General features: G+C 50.0%; 1 protein-coding gene across 1 annotated transcript; it reads left to right on the top strand.

Moving 5' to 3' along the window:
• The first annotated feature begins 5,823 nt into the window (after positions 1–5,823).
• Cebpa (CCAAT enhancer binding protein alpha) lies at positions 5,824–14,536 on the top strand. Its single transcript, XM_004858916.3, has one exon. The coding sequence runs from the start codon at positions 11,701–11,703 to the stop codon at positions 13,159–13,161; it is 1,461 nt and encodes a 486-aa protein (XP_004858973.1). The 5' UTR covers positions 5,824–11,700; the 3' UTR covers positions 13,162–14,536.
• Positions 14,537–15,084: the final 548 nt, after the last annotated feature.

Genomic DNA, 15,084 nt, shown 5'->3' on the forward strand with positions numbered 1-15,084 from the left:
AGACAGGGCCTCATGAAGCTGTCCAGGCTGGCTGGAATTTGTGCTCCTCTTACCTCAGCCTCCCAGCGTGCTGGGATTACAGGCATCACCACCATGGCTAGCTTGTCCAGAGTTTATATTGGATGTATCCTTGGACTTTTGATGATTGATTATTTTAAAGGAGTCTGTGAGCAGGAAAAAAATAACTAAGAATCTCTGATCTAGTTGTTCAAGGGATTTTATTAACCCATTTAATAAGGAATTTTCTAACTCCCCATATTTTTTCTCCTCCTCGCTTTCCCTTCCTCCTCCTCCTCATCCTCTTCTTCCTTCTCCTTCTCCTAATAGTGGATTATTTTATTTACTCCTCACAATAACTCTTTTGGTTATATGGCTGTATCATCCCCATCTGAAGGATGAGGAAGCGGAGCAAAAGAGGTTAAGCCTCTTACCAAAGTCACTGTATATCAGCAGCATTCAAACCAGCTGCTGACTTTACCACCATTTTCTTCCTTCACCTGGTTAGGAGAAATGGCTCATAATAAGGGCACGTGTCAGGATCTAGGTGGTAGCTGGAGGGAAAAGGTGGAAGGAATCATCTGTCACTCTGAACTTGACCAGGTTTTCATTAGTCATCTGAGTCAGAGGCTTATCCCAGCTAAGCCTAACCAACAGAAAGCACTCCAATTAAAAGAGAGAATAAACATAGTAGAGGATGTTAGAAAATTGGCAGCATCTCCAAGACCAGGGGATCTGGTCTGGAGGCTGCAGGGCCGGAGGCTGCAGGGCCACAGCCTGCCAGACCTTGGCTGTCTCTGGGCTGCCTTCACCAGAGTGGAATCTAGTCCTGCTTGCTCCTTCAGAACTCTTGCTCAAGGCCCAGTGGCTCTCACCAGTGCATGTGCTGTCAGATCATCTCAGAGGTGAGGGAGGCTTTTGTGCACATCTTTCTGCTTTCTGTGGAGAGGCAGAGCCCCTAAGGTGGAACATGTCCACACATTGGAAGAGAAGCCAAATGGTGCTAGGCAACCAAAGAATTCAACCAATCCAATGTGCAGAACCCATGTCAAGGAACCATTGGGTCGATCTTCTGTGACCTGCTAGTCTTATAATAATTTCTCCCAGAAAAGCAAGACTAGAACAGCCCCATTCTATGTTGATGGTCTGGAAGCTTCCCTCCTTTAGAGAAATGCTGAACTCTGGAAGCAGACATTTTTATAGGAGCATGACTCATGCTGGTTTTTGTTTAACTGTTATTGCACCTTGACTAAGATAAAAAAAAAAATGACTGTATTTGGAATGTAAGCAAGATTTTCCAATCAATTTTTTTAAAGATCAGTTCCAAAAATATACTATTTGAAACCCAATTTGTTCAGTATCACCTCCACCTATAGGCCAAGTAGACAAGGATGGATAGCAGCATTCCCCTGGTTCCCAGGACCCTGCCCTGGGATGGGGCTGTGGGGGCGATAGCCAGCCAACAGGGAGTGTCTGGATAGCTTGGAGGGTTACTGCTATCCAAGTGACCTTTGGAATTTTGACTGAAAGTGGTAGAAACAGGACCAATTGGAAAAGTAGGATGGGCCAAACCCACACCATCCACAGTCCCTGAACTGCTAAATCAATACAAGCAGGAAACTCAGTTTCATGCTGGGGGAAAGGGGTTCATAACTAACTGGTTTATAGATTTTTCTTGAGGCCACCAATGAGAATAAAGCACTGTGAAGAATTTTATGGTCCATTTGGTTCTGTTCCATTCTATAAAAACGAAACTAACCCCCTTCTCATTTTTCTAAGGCTAGTGTTTTCGGGCATATACAGCAATCATGCTTTAGAATTTGAGAAGCAATCACAATTCATTATCATTTAATTCTTTTATATATTTTAATATACAATAAAAAAATTCTCCCCCATTTGCAAGGGCCTCTCCTTGTAGTTTCCCTGCTTGGGTGACTTTCTTGAGCTATTCCAGGCATAGATAAGCATTTATATAGACCTTCCCCCTTCTTTTTGCACAGATAGAACACATTATGTTACATTTTGTCTATATATACACATGTATCACATACCATATAACCTCTCCAAGTGTTCCGTAGATTTTCTTTTGGATTCCAATTTCTTTTCATACTGATTTGGGGAAGTTTTTTAGACAGGGTCTTCCTATGTAGTTCACACTGGCCTTGAACTCACTATAAAACCCAGGCTGGGCTTGAACTCATGGCTATCCTCTTGCCTCACCCTCCTGAGTGTTAGGATTACAGGCATGCACCACCATGCCTGGCCAGAAGTTCTTTACGTATAAATAAATGATCTTTTTTCCCTTTAAAATGAAGATGACTTATTAAATGTAGCATTAAATGTGATCTTGTGTCCATAACTTGTGTATGATTTTCATGTGAGAAAACTCACAGATCAGAAAAAATCCATTCTGAAAGCATATTTCCAGGTCCATATATATATACTTGTACATAATATCTACTTTTTTTTTTTTTGGTACCAGAGATCGAACTCAGATCCTTGCACTTGCAAGGCAGGCAGTGGAACCACTGAGCTAAATCCTCAGCCCCTTACTTGTGCATAATATATATATAAATGATTAATGAATATGTAAGATATATTTCCATATTCTTCTTCCTCTTATCAAAGGCACAGAAGATTATTAACGACTACCTGTGGTTATTCGATTAACCACAAGACTATTAATAGACATTCAATTGTTTCTACTCTATTGCAATTATAAACAATGTTACAGTCAGTATCCTTGTATGTACCTCTTTGTGTATATATGAGAGTTTGTGGAATTATATTTCTAGAAATGGAATTGCTAGGTGAGACATAAATGAGACTTTAAAATTAGATAGGTATTGCTAAATTGTCCTGCAAAGAGGTTATATCACTGTATAATCCTACCTTTTGACCCTATCCATGTAGTCCAGCACACTATCAAACACTTTCATCTTAATCTGTCCAACTGCTTTAGTTTTAATTTGTATGCCTCTCACTTAGATTATCACTTTTAAACAGGTTTAAAACCTATTTACAGGGCTAGGGATTTAGCTCAGTGCTTCCAGTGCCTGCCTCACAAGCACAAGGTTCCGAGTTTGATCCCCGGTACCAAAAAAAAAACCTATTTACATTTACTGTGTTTTAAATAAACTGTGTATTCCAGTTTTCTTTTGGATTTTGATTCTTTTTCATAGTGATCTGTAGAAGTTATATACAAATAAATGAGCTGCTTTCTTTTAAAATAATGACGACTTATTAAATGCAGCATTAAATGTGATTTAGTGTCTGTAATTATGCATGATTCTTCATATGTGAAAACTCACAAATCTGAAAAAAAATCCATTCTTAGAACATGTTTCCAAATTTTTTTATTTGGAGAACATGGTCATTGGAAAATATTTTGAAGTTATTACAAAACTATGCAATCAATTGCAGCATTATTTGTGGAGTAAATTAAGATGAGTTAAAAGTATTTTATAGTTTATAAAACTACAAAAGTTATAAAACTATAAAATTAAGATGACTTAAACTATTCATATAGCTTATAAAACTAATAAATACATACTCATCTTTTTAAAATTAATTTTATTGGTACATTTTAGGTATACAATATAATAACATTCATCATTGGAAATTTACACCTTTACATAATCTCTCTTGGTTCTTATTTTTTCCCCATTCCCCTGCCCTCCCTTCAACCCCTCCATCCCTCCCTATTTACAAAGATTTTGTTTCCATTTTTTCATTTTCTTATATTAATTCCATTCCCTTCTTTCCTTTCCCCTACCCCTCCCAATTCCCCTTCCCCTTTGCCCCTTTTCTTCCTATTTCACATTATCTATTATACCTTTTAGTCCTTATTTACACTTTCAGTCTCTCACACTAGAGGAACTATTCGGTATTTACACGTGTATCCTATTTATTCACATACTCATCTTTTAAAAAAAAAATCTAACATAAGCCAGGGATTTAGCTCAGTGGTTCTGCCACCTGCCTCGCAAGTGCAAGGTCCCAAGTTCAATCCTCAGCACCAAAAAAAAAAAACCTAATATATATATAAGTATATAAATTACAAAGTTGAAGTTATTCCCTTTCCTACAAAGGCAGAAAGCCTGTTAACAGTTTGGTGTTCAGTCTTCCTAGGTTCTTTCTATATGCCTACAAATATATATACATATACATATATATGTATATATATTTAATGAGTTTTTCTTCAGAAAGTGGAAGCTACATGATATTCTGTAACTATGTCAGTTTGGAATTCATTTTGTATGTCAAGAATGGTAACCTTTGCAATCTGGATTTTTGTTTTGTGTTGTTTCCGCGGCACTAAGGATCAAACCCAGGGGCACTTTACCACTGAACTGCAGCTCCAGACCTTTTAATTTTTTTAAGAGTGTCTTGCTAAGTTTCCCAGGCTTGAACTTGTGTGATTCTCCTGCCTCAGCCTCCTGAGTAGGTGAGATTACAGGTGTGTACCACCATTCCTGGCTTGAATCTGTTTTTTCAATCTGTAAGTTAACAGTGTATGTCACAGACCATAGCAGGACCTGATAATGACTTCCTGTGAGAGAAACTGGGCCCCAATTAATGTGCTTGAACAGATGTGGAATTTAGAAACATAGCAAGTACCCCACTGTGTACAACTCATTTCTCGTAGCTGCACTCACTGTCTGCATTTGGGGAACACTTTACACACACTGTTAAGGGGCTCAGACTTAGGGGAGCCAAGTATAATCAAAAGGTCACAGGACTAGAATTGGGGCCTTCATGCCACCAGCACCTAAAATCTCTTTTGACTTTTCACAAAATTTGGCTTCTTATTTTGCTTAGGATTGTTTTGTTTAAAATGAACCTTGAGGCATAAATCCTTGGAATCAGCAAGGAGAAGGAACTGGGTCAGAATGGTGGGTGCTCAGGCGCAGGAAGGGTTGCAGCAGTGGGGCCTGTTGAGCCCGTAGTCCAGGCTGGAGCACCCCAACTCCCACAGGAGCCCTCTGGGGGTCACCCCATTTTCCAGGGGGTGGAGGGTAGGCACTTCCCCAGGCAGCCACTTCCAGAGCACCCTCCCAGCAGCACCCTACAGACAGGGCTGCTCTGGAGCCAGAGGGAGGAGCACTTCAGGGTCCACCTCAGGGGGCCTCCACTCACCAAGACTTGTACCCTGCCTGGATTCCCCCAGAGAAAAGAGGCCCTTTTCCCTCCCAACAAAGGCATGATTTGCTCAGCCAAGCCCTTGGGGGCTGCATCTGCCTAAGGTGGGGGGGCGGGGAGCTCTTTGGAGTTGGCCCAGAAGAACGGTGCAGGCTCTCCAAGCCTTGGCAGTCTTGCCTGGACCTGCTTCAGGAGGCTCCAGATTGGTTTGCCCTGGGAGGCCCTGACCCAGGGGGTCCGGTCTTCTCCAGCATCCTTCAAGGCCACCCCCAAGCAGCCCTCCTAGGCTTGGGAATGCACTGAGTTCCAGGAGGGTGGCTGGGTCGAAGTTTTCTTCAACAGAATCCATTCTGTGTTCATTCAACAAATATCTGAGGCTCTCCCCTAAGCCAAGGCCTGTTCTAGCTCTGGAAATATGCAGAACAGGACGGACAAGGTCCCTGCCTTTGTGGAGCTGGCATTCTAGTGGGGGAAGCCAGATAAGGAACAAGTGAAAGAAGTAAACAAGACCATTTTTCTGAGAGTGCTAGGAGGAAAATAAAACACACAATGGCCTAAGGAGTGGTGGGGGAGGGACAGCTAGTGTGGAGCTTGCACCTGAGAGGAAACTTTCTGAGAAGGTGATACTCAAATGTCAGGAAGGAAGGAGTTGTGCCAACCTGGGGAGAACATTCCAGGCGGCAAGAAGAGGAGAGGGCAGCACCCGAGGCTGGGAGACCTCTGCTTGGCAGAGCACAGTGCGGAGCCAGGGAGAGGAGGAGGGTGAGGCGAGGTAAGGGCTGATTTCTGCAGGGCCCATGACCAGGTGAGTCCACTGGGGTTTCTTCCACAGACACGGGGTGGTCAAGGAAGGATTGAAGTGGACAGTAGCAAGATCTGAGGGTGCTGTTTAGAGATAACTCAGGTTGCCCTACTGAGAGACTCACAGGACAAGGAGGCAGGAAGACCAGTCAGTCGGAGGCTGTGCAGGGTCCAGGGGAGGAGCACGGTGGCTCCAAGCTGAGTGCCGAAGGGGAGATGGAGAGGAGGGATGGATGGCCTGGGGATTCAGGTTTGGGGTTCTTGCTCACTGCCATGTCTGCCTGCAGAAGCAGGGACCAGCCAGGACACCTGTAATTCCAGGAAGAAAGCAAGTTCTAGCTCAGCCTAGGCAACTTAGTGAGACTCCGTCTCAAAATAAAAAATCAGTAAAAAGGGCTGGGGATGTAGCTCAGTACAAAAGCCCTGGATTCAATCCCCAGTACTGCAAAGAGAAGGAGGAGGGGAAGGAGCTCCAGACAAGGTGGGGACCCCGGAGGGCCACTGCTCCCCTACAGTCACTGTGTAAGGGCCGGACTCCAGAATGCTGGGACTCTCCCAGTGTATGCCCAGCCCACTGTCAGACCCAAGCACAAGGCCCACAGCAGAGTCCCACTCACACCTCCTCTGGAGCTCCTTCCCCTTAAACCAAGGAATTTCCTGCTCCAACAGCCCAAAGCTAGCTGCCTGGGCCTACAAGGGCCTCTTTAGCAGGTGGCAGCCTGTGTGCACCTCCCTAGATCCAAAAGGTGACAGGGGGAGGACATGGCAATTTTCAAGGGGCACGGGCAGCATTTGAGCCCACGTGCTGGGAATTTATACCTTCCTAAGAACCTAAGGGCCCTCCAAGAGGGTATGGGACAGGGAATGGGAGGAAGAGGGGGCTGACTGACTCTCTCAACATCAGCGTGTTCCAGTCAAATTCTAAATCTATATCTGGTCTTCTAGAACATTCTAAAGGTGATATTTGTGAAGACCGGAAGACAGAACATATTTTATCTAACAGTTTCTCAGTTTGGTAACTTTTAATATTCAAACAGATGGGATCAGGGCTGTACACAGTGTACCCACCCATGCCCACGGCTGCTCGGCAGCATTTCCTAAATGCTGGATGGGAAGTTCTAGGGCCCATCATCCACCCAAGGAGTTGTTCACAAAAGCAGAATAAGAGACTTTTCCTAGTTTGCTAAACAAAATTAACATAATAAATTTTTCTAAATTTTACATTTTGATTCAATATTTTTTCCAGAATCTTTGGTGCCTGCCATTCCTTATCAGCTGTCTGCTGCATGTAAACTAATAAGATTAACAATGAAAGAAGCCACACACATACTATGGTAGAAGGATATTCAGAGAAAGTTGGAAAGTGCTGATTCTTATGATTTGAACAGTGTGTTTTCTTATAGCCCTGAGAACTCATGGCTGTGATGTTGACGGTATCCGTGCTCTACAGTTATCTTTCCCAACAGCTAAATAACTTTAAGTTCACAGTGATGGAATTAATTATGCCTTAGAATGCTCTGCAGAAAGAATTACAATTTCTAGGTGTGTTGCTCTATCTAGACCACACTGAGAACCCTGGTTCTCATGTGCTGCTGGAAATTTGATAACTGTGTTGAAATAAGTTCTTTAATATTATATTAATATTAATATATTTAAGTTTCTGGAGGAAAGTACAACTTCAAAAGTGTGTTTCTAGAGAGGAAGAGGGTGTAAGGGAAAATCTAGTAGGCTCATATTTATCAAGCAAGCATCAACGGCATCTGAGGAAGACACTTTGGTACCTATATTCTCCCTAATTCTTCCCACAGCTCTACAGTGATTTATTGTCGGAGAAGTGCAGTAACGTATCCAAGGTCCCACAGCTAGTAAGCCAGGTGTTAGGTGTTTAAATGGAGCTGAGTCCCCCCCACCACTGGGTCTCCTGGGGACATAGGGTGTGTTAATGGGTTAGAAGGGCCTTCTAAGTGCTCTTTGTTGATAGGAAACACTTGACTTTTGGTTGATCGTCCATTGGGTTCTTATACTTCCCCTGTTGATACCTAAAACATAAAATGAATTTGTGTAAAACTCAATCGAGAATGCATTTGTAATTAAAAAAAAACTAATATTTTAATTTTTTTTGGTCTAAGTTTTAAAGTATTTTTGAGACTATGTTGTTGAGTCTGTGGAACAGTATATATATTTTTTTCACTACTGGGGATTGAACTCAGGGCTTTTGCACTGAACTACATCCTCAGCCTTTTTATATTTTTATTTTTTATTCTGAGACAGCATTTTCACTAAGTTGCCTAGGGTGGGCTTGAACTTGTGATGCTCCTGACTCAACCTCCCAGAGCAGGGATTATAAGCATACGCCACCATGCCTGGCTCATATTAGATATATCATATCAGATACTCCTCTAAGCAGAGCTCAGCTGGGCCTGGAAACTGTAGCTTGGTTTTTCTTTTTAAATCTTATTTGTCCTGCTTTGGAGCAACCAATCTTACCTCCACACTCTATTATTATCTTTTTTTTTTTTTTTTTTTTTGGTACCGGGGATCGAACTTGGGACCTTGCGCTTGCGAGACAGGCGACAGAGCCACTGAGCTAAATTCCCGGCCCACCTCCACACTCTAGCTTTAGATTAAGTTACAAAATTACATTGGAAGGATTAGTTCCATTTTTACTATTCAGAATTTGATAGATTTTCAAATTTATGTACTAAGTCTCTTCCATGCATCATATTAGGAAGTTGAATCAAAATATAAGTTCCTAGGGCTGTTTGTCTTCTCAAAATGGTTAGCATTGAATCCCTCTAGAAACAAGCTTCATCTCACAGCCCTCAAAAATCAGGACCACCTGTAGGAGGACTCCCTCTCACTCAATGGGACGACAAGGCTCCCTGCTAAACACTGGAGGACATCAACCCATGAGATAAGGCTTTTTTCCTTCACCAGGAATGACCTTGGCCGTCAACCCAGCCCTGTCTGTGGATCAGCCTTATCTCAGCCCCTCCCCAGCTGGCCCCAAACTCCAGTCAGTCAAACATCTTGTCCTTTGTTACCAGAACACGCCAGGTACTTGTAGCCTCTCCACCTTTGCACCTGGTGTCCTTCCTCCTAGAAAGTCCTGCCTTCTGTATCCTTCTGGCAAATTCCGGCTCGCTCTTCAACGCGCAGCTCCAAGGTCTATTCCTGCATGAAGCCTTCTCTCACCCTTTCTCATACCGTCCACCGTGGGATGATGCAGACTGAGGGGTGTAACCCATAGACATTTGCTTTCCACAGCTTTGGAGGTTGGAAATCTGAGATCCAGGTTCCATTATGCAGTATGGTGGGGTTCTGATGAGGTCTCCCTTCCCGGCTGGGAGATGACCATATTCTCTCCCTATGCGCATATGGACGTGTATGTGTGTGGTAGGTGGGATTAAACCGAGGGGTTTCACATTGACCTACTAATTGCTAAATTGCCCAGGCTGGACTCAACCTTGCAACCCTATTTCAGCCTCCCAAAGTGCCAGGGCATTCCTTATAAGGTCACTGATTCTACCTGATTAGGACTGCACCCTCAGGACTTCACTTATCTTTACCTCCGAAAAGCTTTATCTCTAAATATTACCACATGGGGGGTTTTGAATCTTGGAGGGATAGGATTCAGTCTACAGCACCTCTCCAGACAGCATTAGTGGCTGCCTCCTCCAGAGCCCCATAGTCACCAGGGCAGGATGTCCCTTTGTCATAGTCATCCATCCTTTTATTTGTTTGCTTGTTTTTTGTTTGTTTGAGACAGTGTCTCCCTATGTAGTTTAGACTGGCCTTGAACTCACTATGTTGCTCAGGCTGGCCTCAAAATAGCAGCGATCCTCCTGCCTCATCCTCAGAAGTGCTGGGATTACAGGCATGCGCCACCATGCTCAAAAACACAACCGTCCTTAAACTCCATTCGTGTCTCTAACACGCTGGGTGAGTTAATGACAAAGCCCTATCCTCTGCTCTTCCCCATCCCCTCCTGCCAGCAGACTCGGTCTGACCTTCTGCCTCCTGCCATGTTCTGGGCCACCAGGGGCCAGGGGTCACTTCCCCATGGTCAGGCCTAGGTGAAGACTGTTTCTGCTATCCGAAGGCCTGCAGCCCTTGAGGTGGGGACCCACTCCCTGCCTCTCTCACCCCACACACTCCTCAGGCCCCCTTATCTGGGATTTCTTCCAGTCCTAAAACAAGTTCCTCTCCCTGCACAGGCAAGGGCAACTGTGGGTGAAACAGGTGTCACTTTCCTCCCTGCATCTCTGCTGCTAGGACAGGACATCAGCAGCATTCTTGGCACTACAAAAAGAGCTGAAAATCCCTCTTCGAGTTCTGATTTCCCTGCAGCTCTCTCTACAGGTGCATGGTGTGTTAACGGGCCCAGCATCTGGCACAGACGGCGATCCTCAGCTCCCATCAGGTTATTTAACGTATATGCTTTTTTCTTCCCTCTGCCCAAATGCATCAAGTTAAAAATATCTTGTTTATGAGCTCTGGACCCAAGATGAAGCAGTTGGGTCATTAATCATCGGGAATATGTTGAATAGGAACTTGATTAAAGCACAGGATGCGTTCCCCAGACAAAGTTGTTCTTTGCGGTCACCGCAGTGGAAGCTTGGGCCTCCCTGGCCGTGTTTTCAGCTGCGCCTCCTTTTGGGCCCCTGGGAGGGTCGTAGCGTCTCGCCAGACCTAAGAAAGCGCTTCGCGGGGTCTCCACCTGCGCGGCCGAGGATTCCCAGGCAGGCACACCTCCAGCCAGCACTAGGGGGTCAGAAGGTGAGGAGACAACGGGCCTCGGCTCAAGAAGCCCCAGGGGCTGAGCCAGGTGGAAGCTGGAGACTCAAGTGCTCCCGAGGCCCCACCTGCCCACCACCGAACCTCGCCCTGGGGCGGGCCGCCACGTGGCCGGGGAGACAGCGCCGCAACTCCTCCATGCGCAGCACTGAGCACGGGGACGGCGCGTGCCCTAAGAGACAGAGGATCCTGGGGACCCTGGGCCCCGAGAGCCAGGCGGCAGAGTCCTCCAAGTGGGTGCTCCGGCCCCTTGGCCCTGGCTCCCTGACACCCCAGCTCCGGCCGTGGGCGCGCCCCTGAATTGACAGTGAGGGACGAAAGCTGCGGCTTTGGGCCACGCGGATTATGGGATTCGCCACGGGATCCCGGTCCTGAAGTCAAGCTCGCCTCCCCTCTCCCCGTGCCTGCCTTCTCCCCGTGCGCTCGCACGGGTGTCCAGCTCGGTCCAGCTCGGCCCATCTCGGGCGACCACCTGCCCATCCGGAAAGAAAAAATTGGCCGAAAGCAGCACGGGCCTCCCGCGCCTTAACAACCCCCGCGCTCCGGCCTGGAGAAGTAATTTAAAAGAAAGTTTTCCAGGGCGGCTGGACCGGCTCGGTCCGCCAGGTTCCCGAGTCGCGGCCGCCTCAGTACCCCGCAGGGTCCTAGTGCCCTGCGCTGCCCGGCCCGTGGGACCTCGCAGTATGGTACTCAGAGGCAGGCGGGCGAGAGGGGCTTCTGAATGGCATCTGAGGGGTCGCTTGGAGATCAGAACTAGCAGTCGCCGAGTCTCCGCTCTCCGGGTCTCTCTCCTCGGCGGTGTGCGCCGGGTGGCGGGTCGGAAGCTGTCCCCGCCGCTCCGCGCTCTGGGACAGACACCGCGCTCTGGGACAGGCCTGGTTCTGAGGACCGAGACTCGTCCTCCACCGATCCCCGGCGCGCCCTCTGGGTGCTCCGGGCTCTCCGGCTGTTAGCTGGAAGTGAATGCTTTGCGGAGGCCGATGGGGTGGGCCGCCACGAGTGCGCGAGGGAACCGCTCGTCGGCGGTGCGGCGCAGCACGGCCTCCAAGCTTCGGCTCGCGCGCTGGAGGCAGTGGGCGTTGCGCCACCGCCTCTGCGCTCCCTCACCGCTCGCGGCCCTTCCGAGAGGCGGGCGCTAAGACCCGGCAGGCTCCGCTCTGCCCTCGCCCTTGGTCAGAGAGCGGCTTGGACACCAGGGGGCGACGGCTGACCCGGTATAAAAGCGGGGTTCGCGCGGGCCTGGCCATTCGCGACCCGGAGCTGCGCGGGCGCGAGCGAGGAAGGGCTCCGGGTGGGCGGTGGACGCGGCGGCGCCCCGCGCAGGCTGGAGGCCGCCGAGGCTCGCCATGCCGGGAGCACTCTAGCTGTCCCATGGAGTCGGCCGACTTCTACGAGGCGGAGCCGCGGCCCCCGATGAGCAGCCACCTCCAGAGCCCCCCGCACGCGCCCAGCAGCGCCGCCTTCGGCTTTTCCCGGGGCGCAGGCCCCGCGCACCCCCCTGCCCCACCTGCCGCCCCGGAGCCGCTGGGCGGCATCTGCGAACACGAGACGTCCATCGACATCAGCGCCTACATCGACCCGGCCGCCTTCAACGACGAGTTCCTGGCCGACCTGTTCCAGCACAGCCGGCAGCAGGAGAAGGCCAAGGCGGCCGCGGGCCCCGCAGGAGCAGGCGGTGACTTTGACTATCCGGGCGCCCCGGCGGGCCCGGGCGGCGCCGTCATGTCCGGGGGGGCGCACGGGCCCCAGCCCGGCTACGGCTGCGCGACGGGCGGCTACCTGGACGGCAGGCTGGAGCCCCTGTACGAGCGCGTCGCGGCGCCCGCGCTGCGGCCGCTGGTGATCAAGCAGGAGCCCCGCGAAGAGGACGAGGCGAAGCAGCTGGCGCTGGCCGGCCTCTTCCCTTACCAGGCGCCGCCGCCGCCGCCGCCGCCTCACGCGCACCCGCCGCCCGCTCACCTGGCCGCGCCGCACCTGCAGTTCCAGATCGCGCACTGCGGGCAGACCACCATGCACCTGCAGCCCGGCCACCCCACGCCGCCGCCCACGCCCGTGCCCAGCCCGCACTCGGCGCCCGCGCTCGGCGCCGCCGGCCTGCCAGGCCCGGGCGTCGCGCTCAAGGGGCTGGCGTCCGCGCACCCTGACCTCCGCACAGGCGCGGGGAAGGGCAAGAAGTCGGTGGACAAGAACAGCAACGAGTACCGGGTGAGGCGCGAGCGCAACAACATCGCGGTGCGAAAGAGCCGTGACAAGGCGAAGCAGCGCAACGTGGAGACGCAGCAGAAGGTGCTGGAGCTGACCAGTGACAATGACCGCCTGCGCAAGCGGGTGGAACAGCTGAGCCGCGAACTGGACACCCTGCGGGACATCTTCCGCCAATTGCCGGAGAGCTCCTTGGTCAAGGCCATGAGCAACTGCGCGTGAAGCGCGCGGCAGCAGATCGCCCTGGGCCGGCCCTTGCCGGGACCCGGGGAGTGGTTTCGGGTCGCCGGATCTCAAGGCCTCCCGGGCCCTGCGAGCCACGACTAAGACATTCCGGTGCCTCCTGAAAGCCTGGCCTGCTCCGAGTGTCCCTTCCCTTTCTCTGGCCGGACTTGGTGCGTTTAAAATGAGGGAATGAGATGGTGGTTTCTCCCTGGGACAGGGGAGAATTCTTGGGGCCGAGCTGGGAGCCCAGCGACTCTAGTATTAAGGAATAACCTTGTGCCTTGGAAATGCAAACTCGCTCTGATTCCTACCAAGTAGGGGGAGCAAACACGTGCCTTGATATTTTATTTGGAGGGTTCCTGCCTCCTCTGAGGCTGCAGGAAGTCCCCAGGAGAGAAGGCAGGGTGCAGGCCCATCAGGAAGCTGAGATCCTAACCATCTAGCCTTACCGCTCCTCCGTGCTGTGCTGTCCATAGAGGGGAGGAGGCTTCGAACATAAGGTTTTATCCTAGTTCTAAGCCGGAGGTGGCGGGCCGAGATTCCTTGCCTCTCTCACCTCCACCTACCCCATGTCAGGCTACAACTTGTGGGGCTGCTTGGGTTAGCACTCACCAGGGGGCTAGCAGGAGACCCCCAACCCCAGTCCCACTAGAAAGCTAGGTCCTGAGTTGGCCCTAAGGACTGGTGTTCTAGGGGGGTGGTGACCTGGTGGAGAAGAGATGTGGTCTTGGGGTGGGAGGGTAGAGGGATACTGGGACTGTCGGCCTTGTCTGTACTGTATGTCACCAGCATTGCCGAACGAACATGAAGCACAATCAGTCCATCCCAGAGGGACCGGAGTTATGACAAGCTTTCCAAATATTTTGCTTTATCAGCCGATATCAACACTTGTATCTGGCCTCTGTGTCCCAGCAGTGCCTTGTGCAATGTGAATGTGCACGTCTATGCTAAACCACCATTTTATTTGGTTTTTGTTTTGGTTTGGTTTTGCTCAGATACTTGCCAAAATGAGACTCTCCATCAGCGGCTCGGGGGAGAGACTGAGCCTCTCTTTCCTTTTGGTTTTGGGGTTGCTTTTGCCCCCCCCCGGGGAACCAATGAGGTCAGAAGGGCTTCCCCTTCCCCCTAGGCTTTCCCTGTCCTGGGTTGTGGGCCTCCTGGGCCTCCACTACCTCTGGCTGGGGCTGCCCGCAGGCTTGTCCCCCAAGAGGCCCTGGCTCCGGGTCTGGAAGGAAGTGCCCTCTGGCCAGTGTGTACACATCGCCGAGGCTAGGAGCAGGGAAGGACCACTTGGCCTCTTTGGGGGAAAGCATAGAGTTTCGTGTTAAATGTTTTATGTATTATATCTATAATATAAACATATCAAAGTGAATTTTGGTGTCTTTTTAAAACTAGAACAAAGCTACTTCCAAGGTTTTCTATGGGCCAGGTCACATTTGTAAATAATCACAGCATTTTATCTGGCTGAGATCTTGATGAATTAGCATCTCTTGAGCCCCTCTTTACCTTGAGGGGGTGACTTCCCCCAACCAAGACAAATAACGGATGGAGAACAAGGCTCCAGGCTGAGACTCTGTAGAGCCCAAAGGAAGAGTCCTGTGAAGGAAAGGGGTGTGGGGGGGGTGTCTCAGAGAGGTGCGTGGGGCTGAGGCCGTGGTGTGGCCTGGGAGAAGAGGGGCCCAGAGAAGGCAGGCCCACACAGCACCTCCAGGCTCACACCTTTGGTCACACCTCCAAATCACTGGGCTCCAGCTTCAGAGCAGCCTGGCTCACGCCTGCCTTAGCTCCAGCCCTCTGTTAGGACCCTGGGCCGGCAGGAAGAGGCCTGGAGTGGCCAGACCCTCCACCCCTCCCACTTGCCCTCACTGTCCCTGAGCCATAGGACTTCCTCCTACTCCAGTGATGCCCAGAAGGGCAGCG

This window comes from Heterocephalus glaber, unplaced genomic scaffold (genome assembly GCF_053883595.1).
Source record: "Heterocephalus glaber isolate CG9 unplaced genomic scaffold, H.glaber_assembly_v1.0 deba00001561, whole genome shotgun sequence".
Classification (NCBI taxonomy): domain Eukaryota; kingdom Metazoa; phylum Chordata; class Mammalia; order Rodentia; family Bathyergidae; genus Heterocephalus; species Heterocephalus glaber.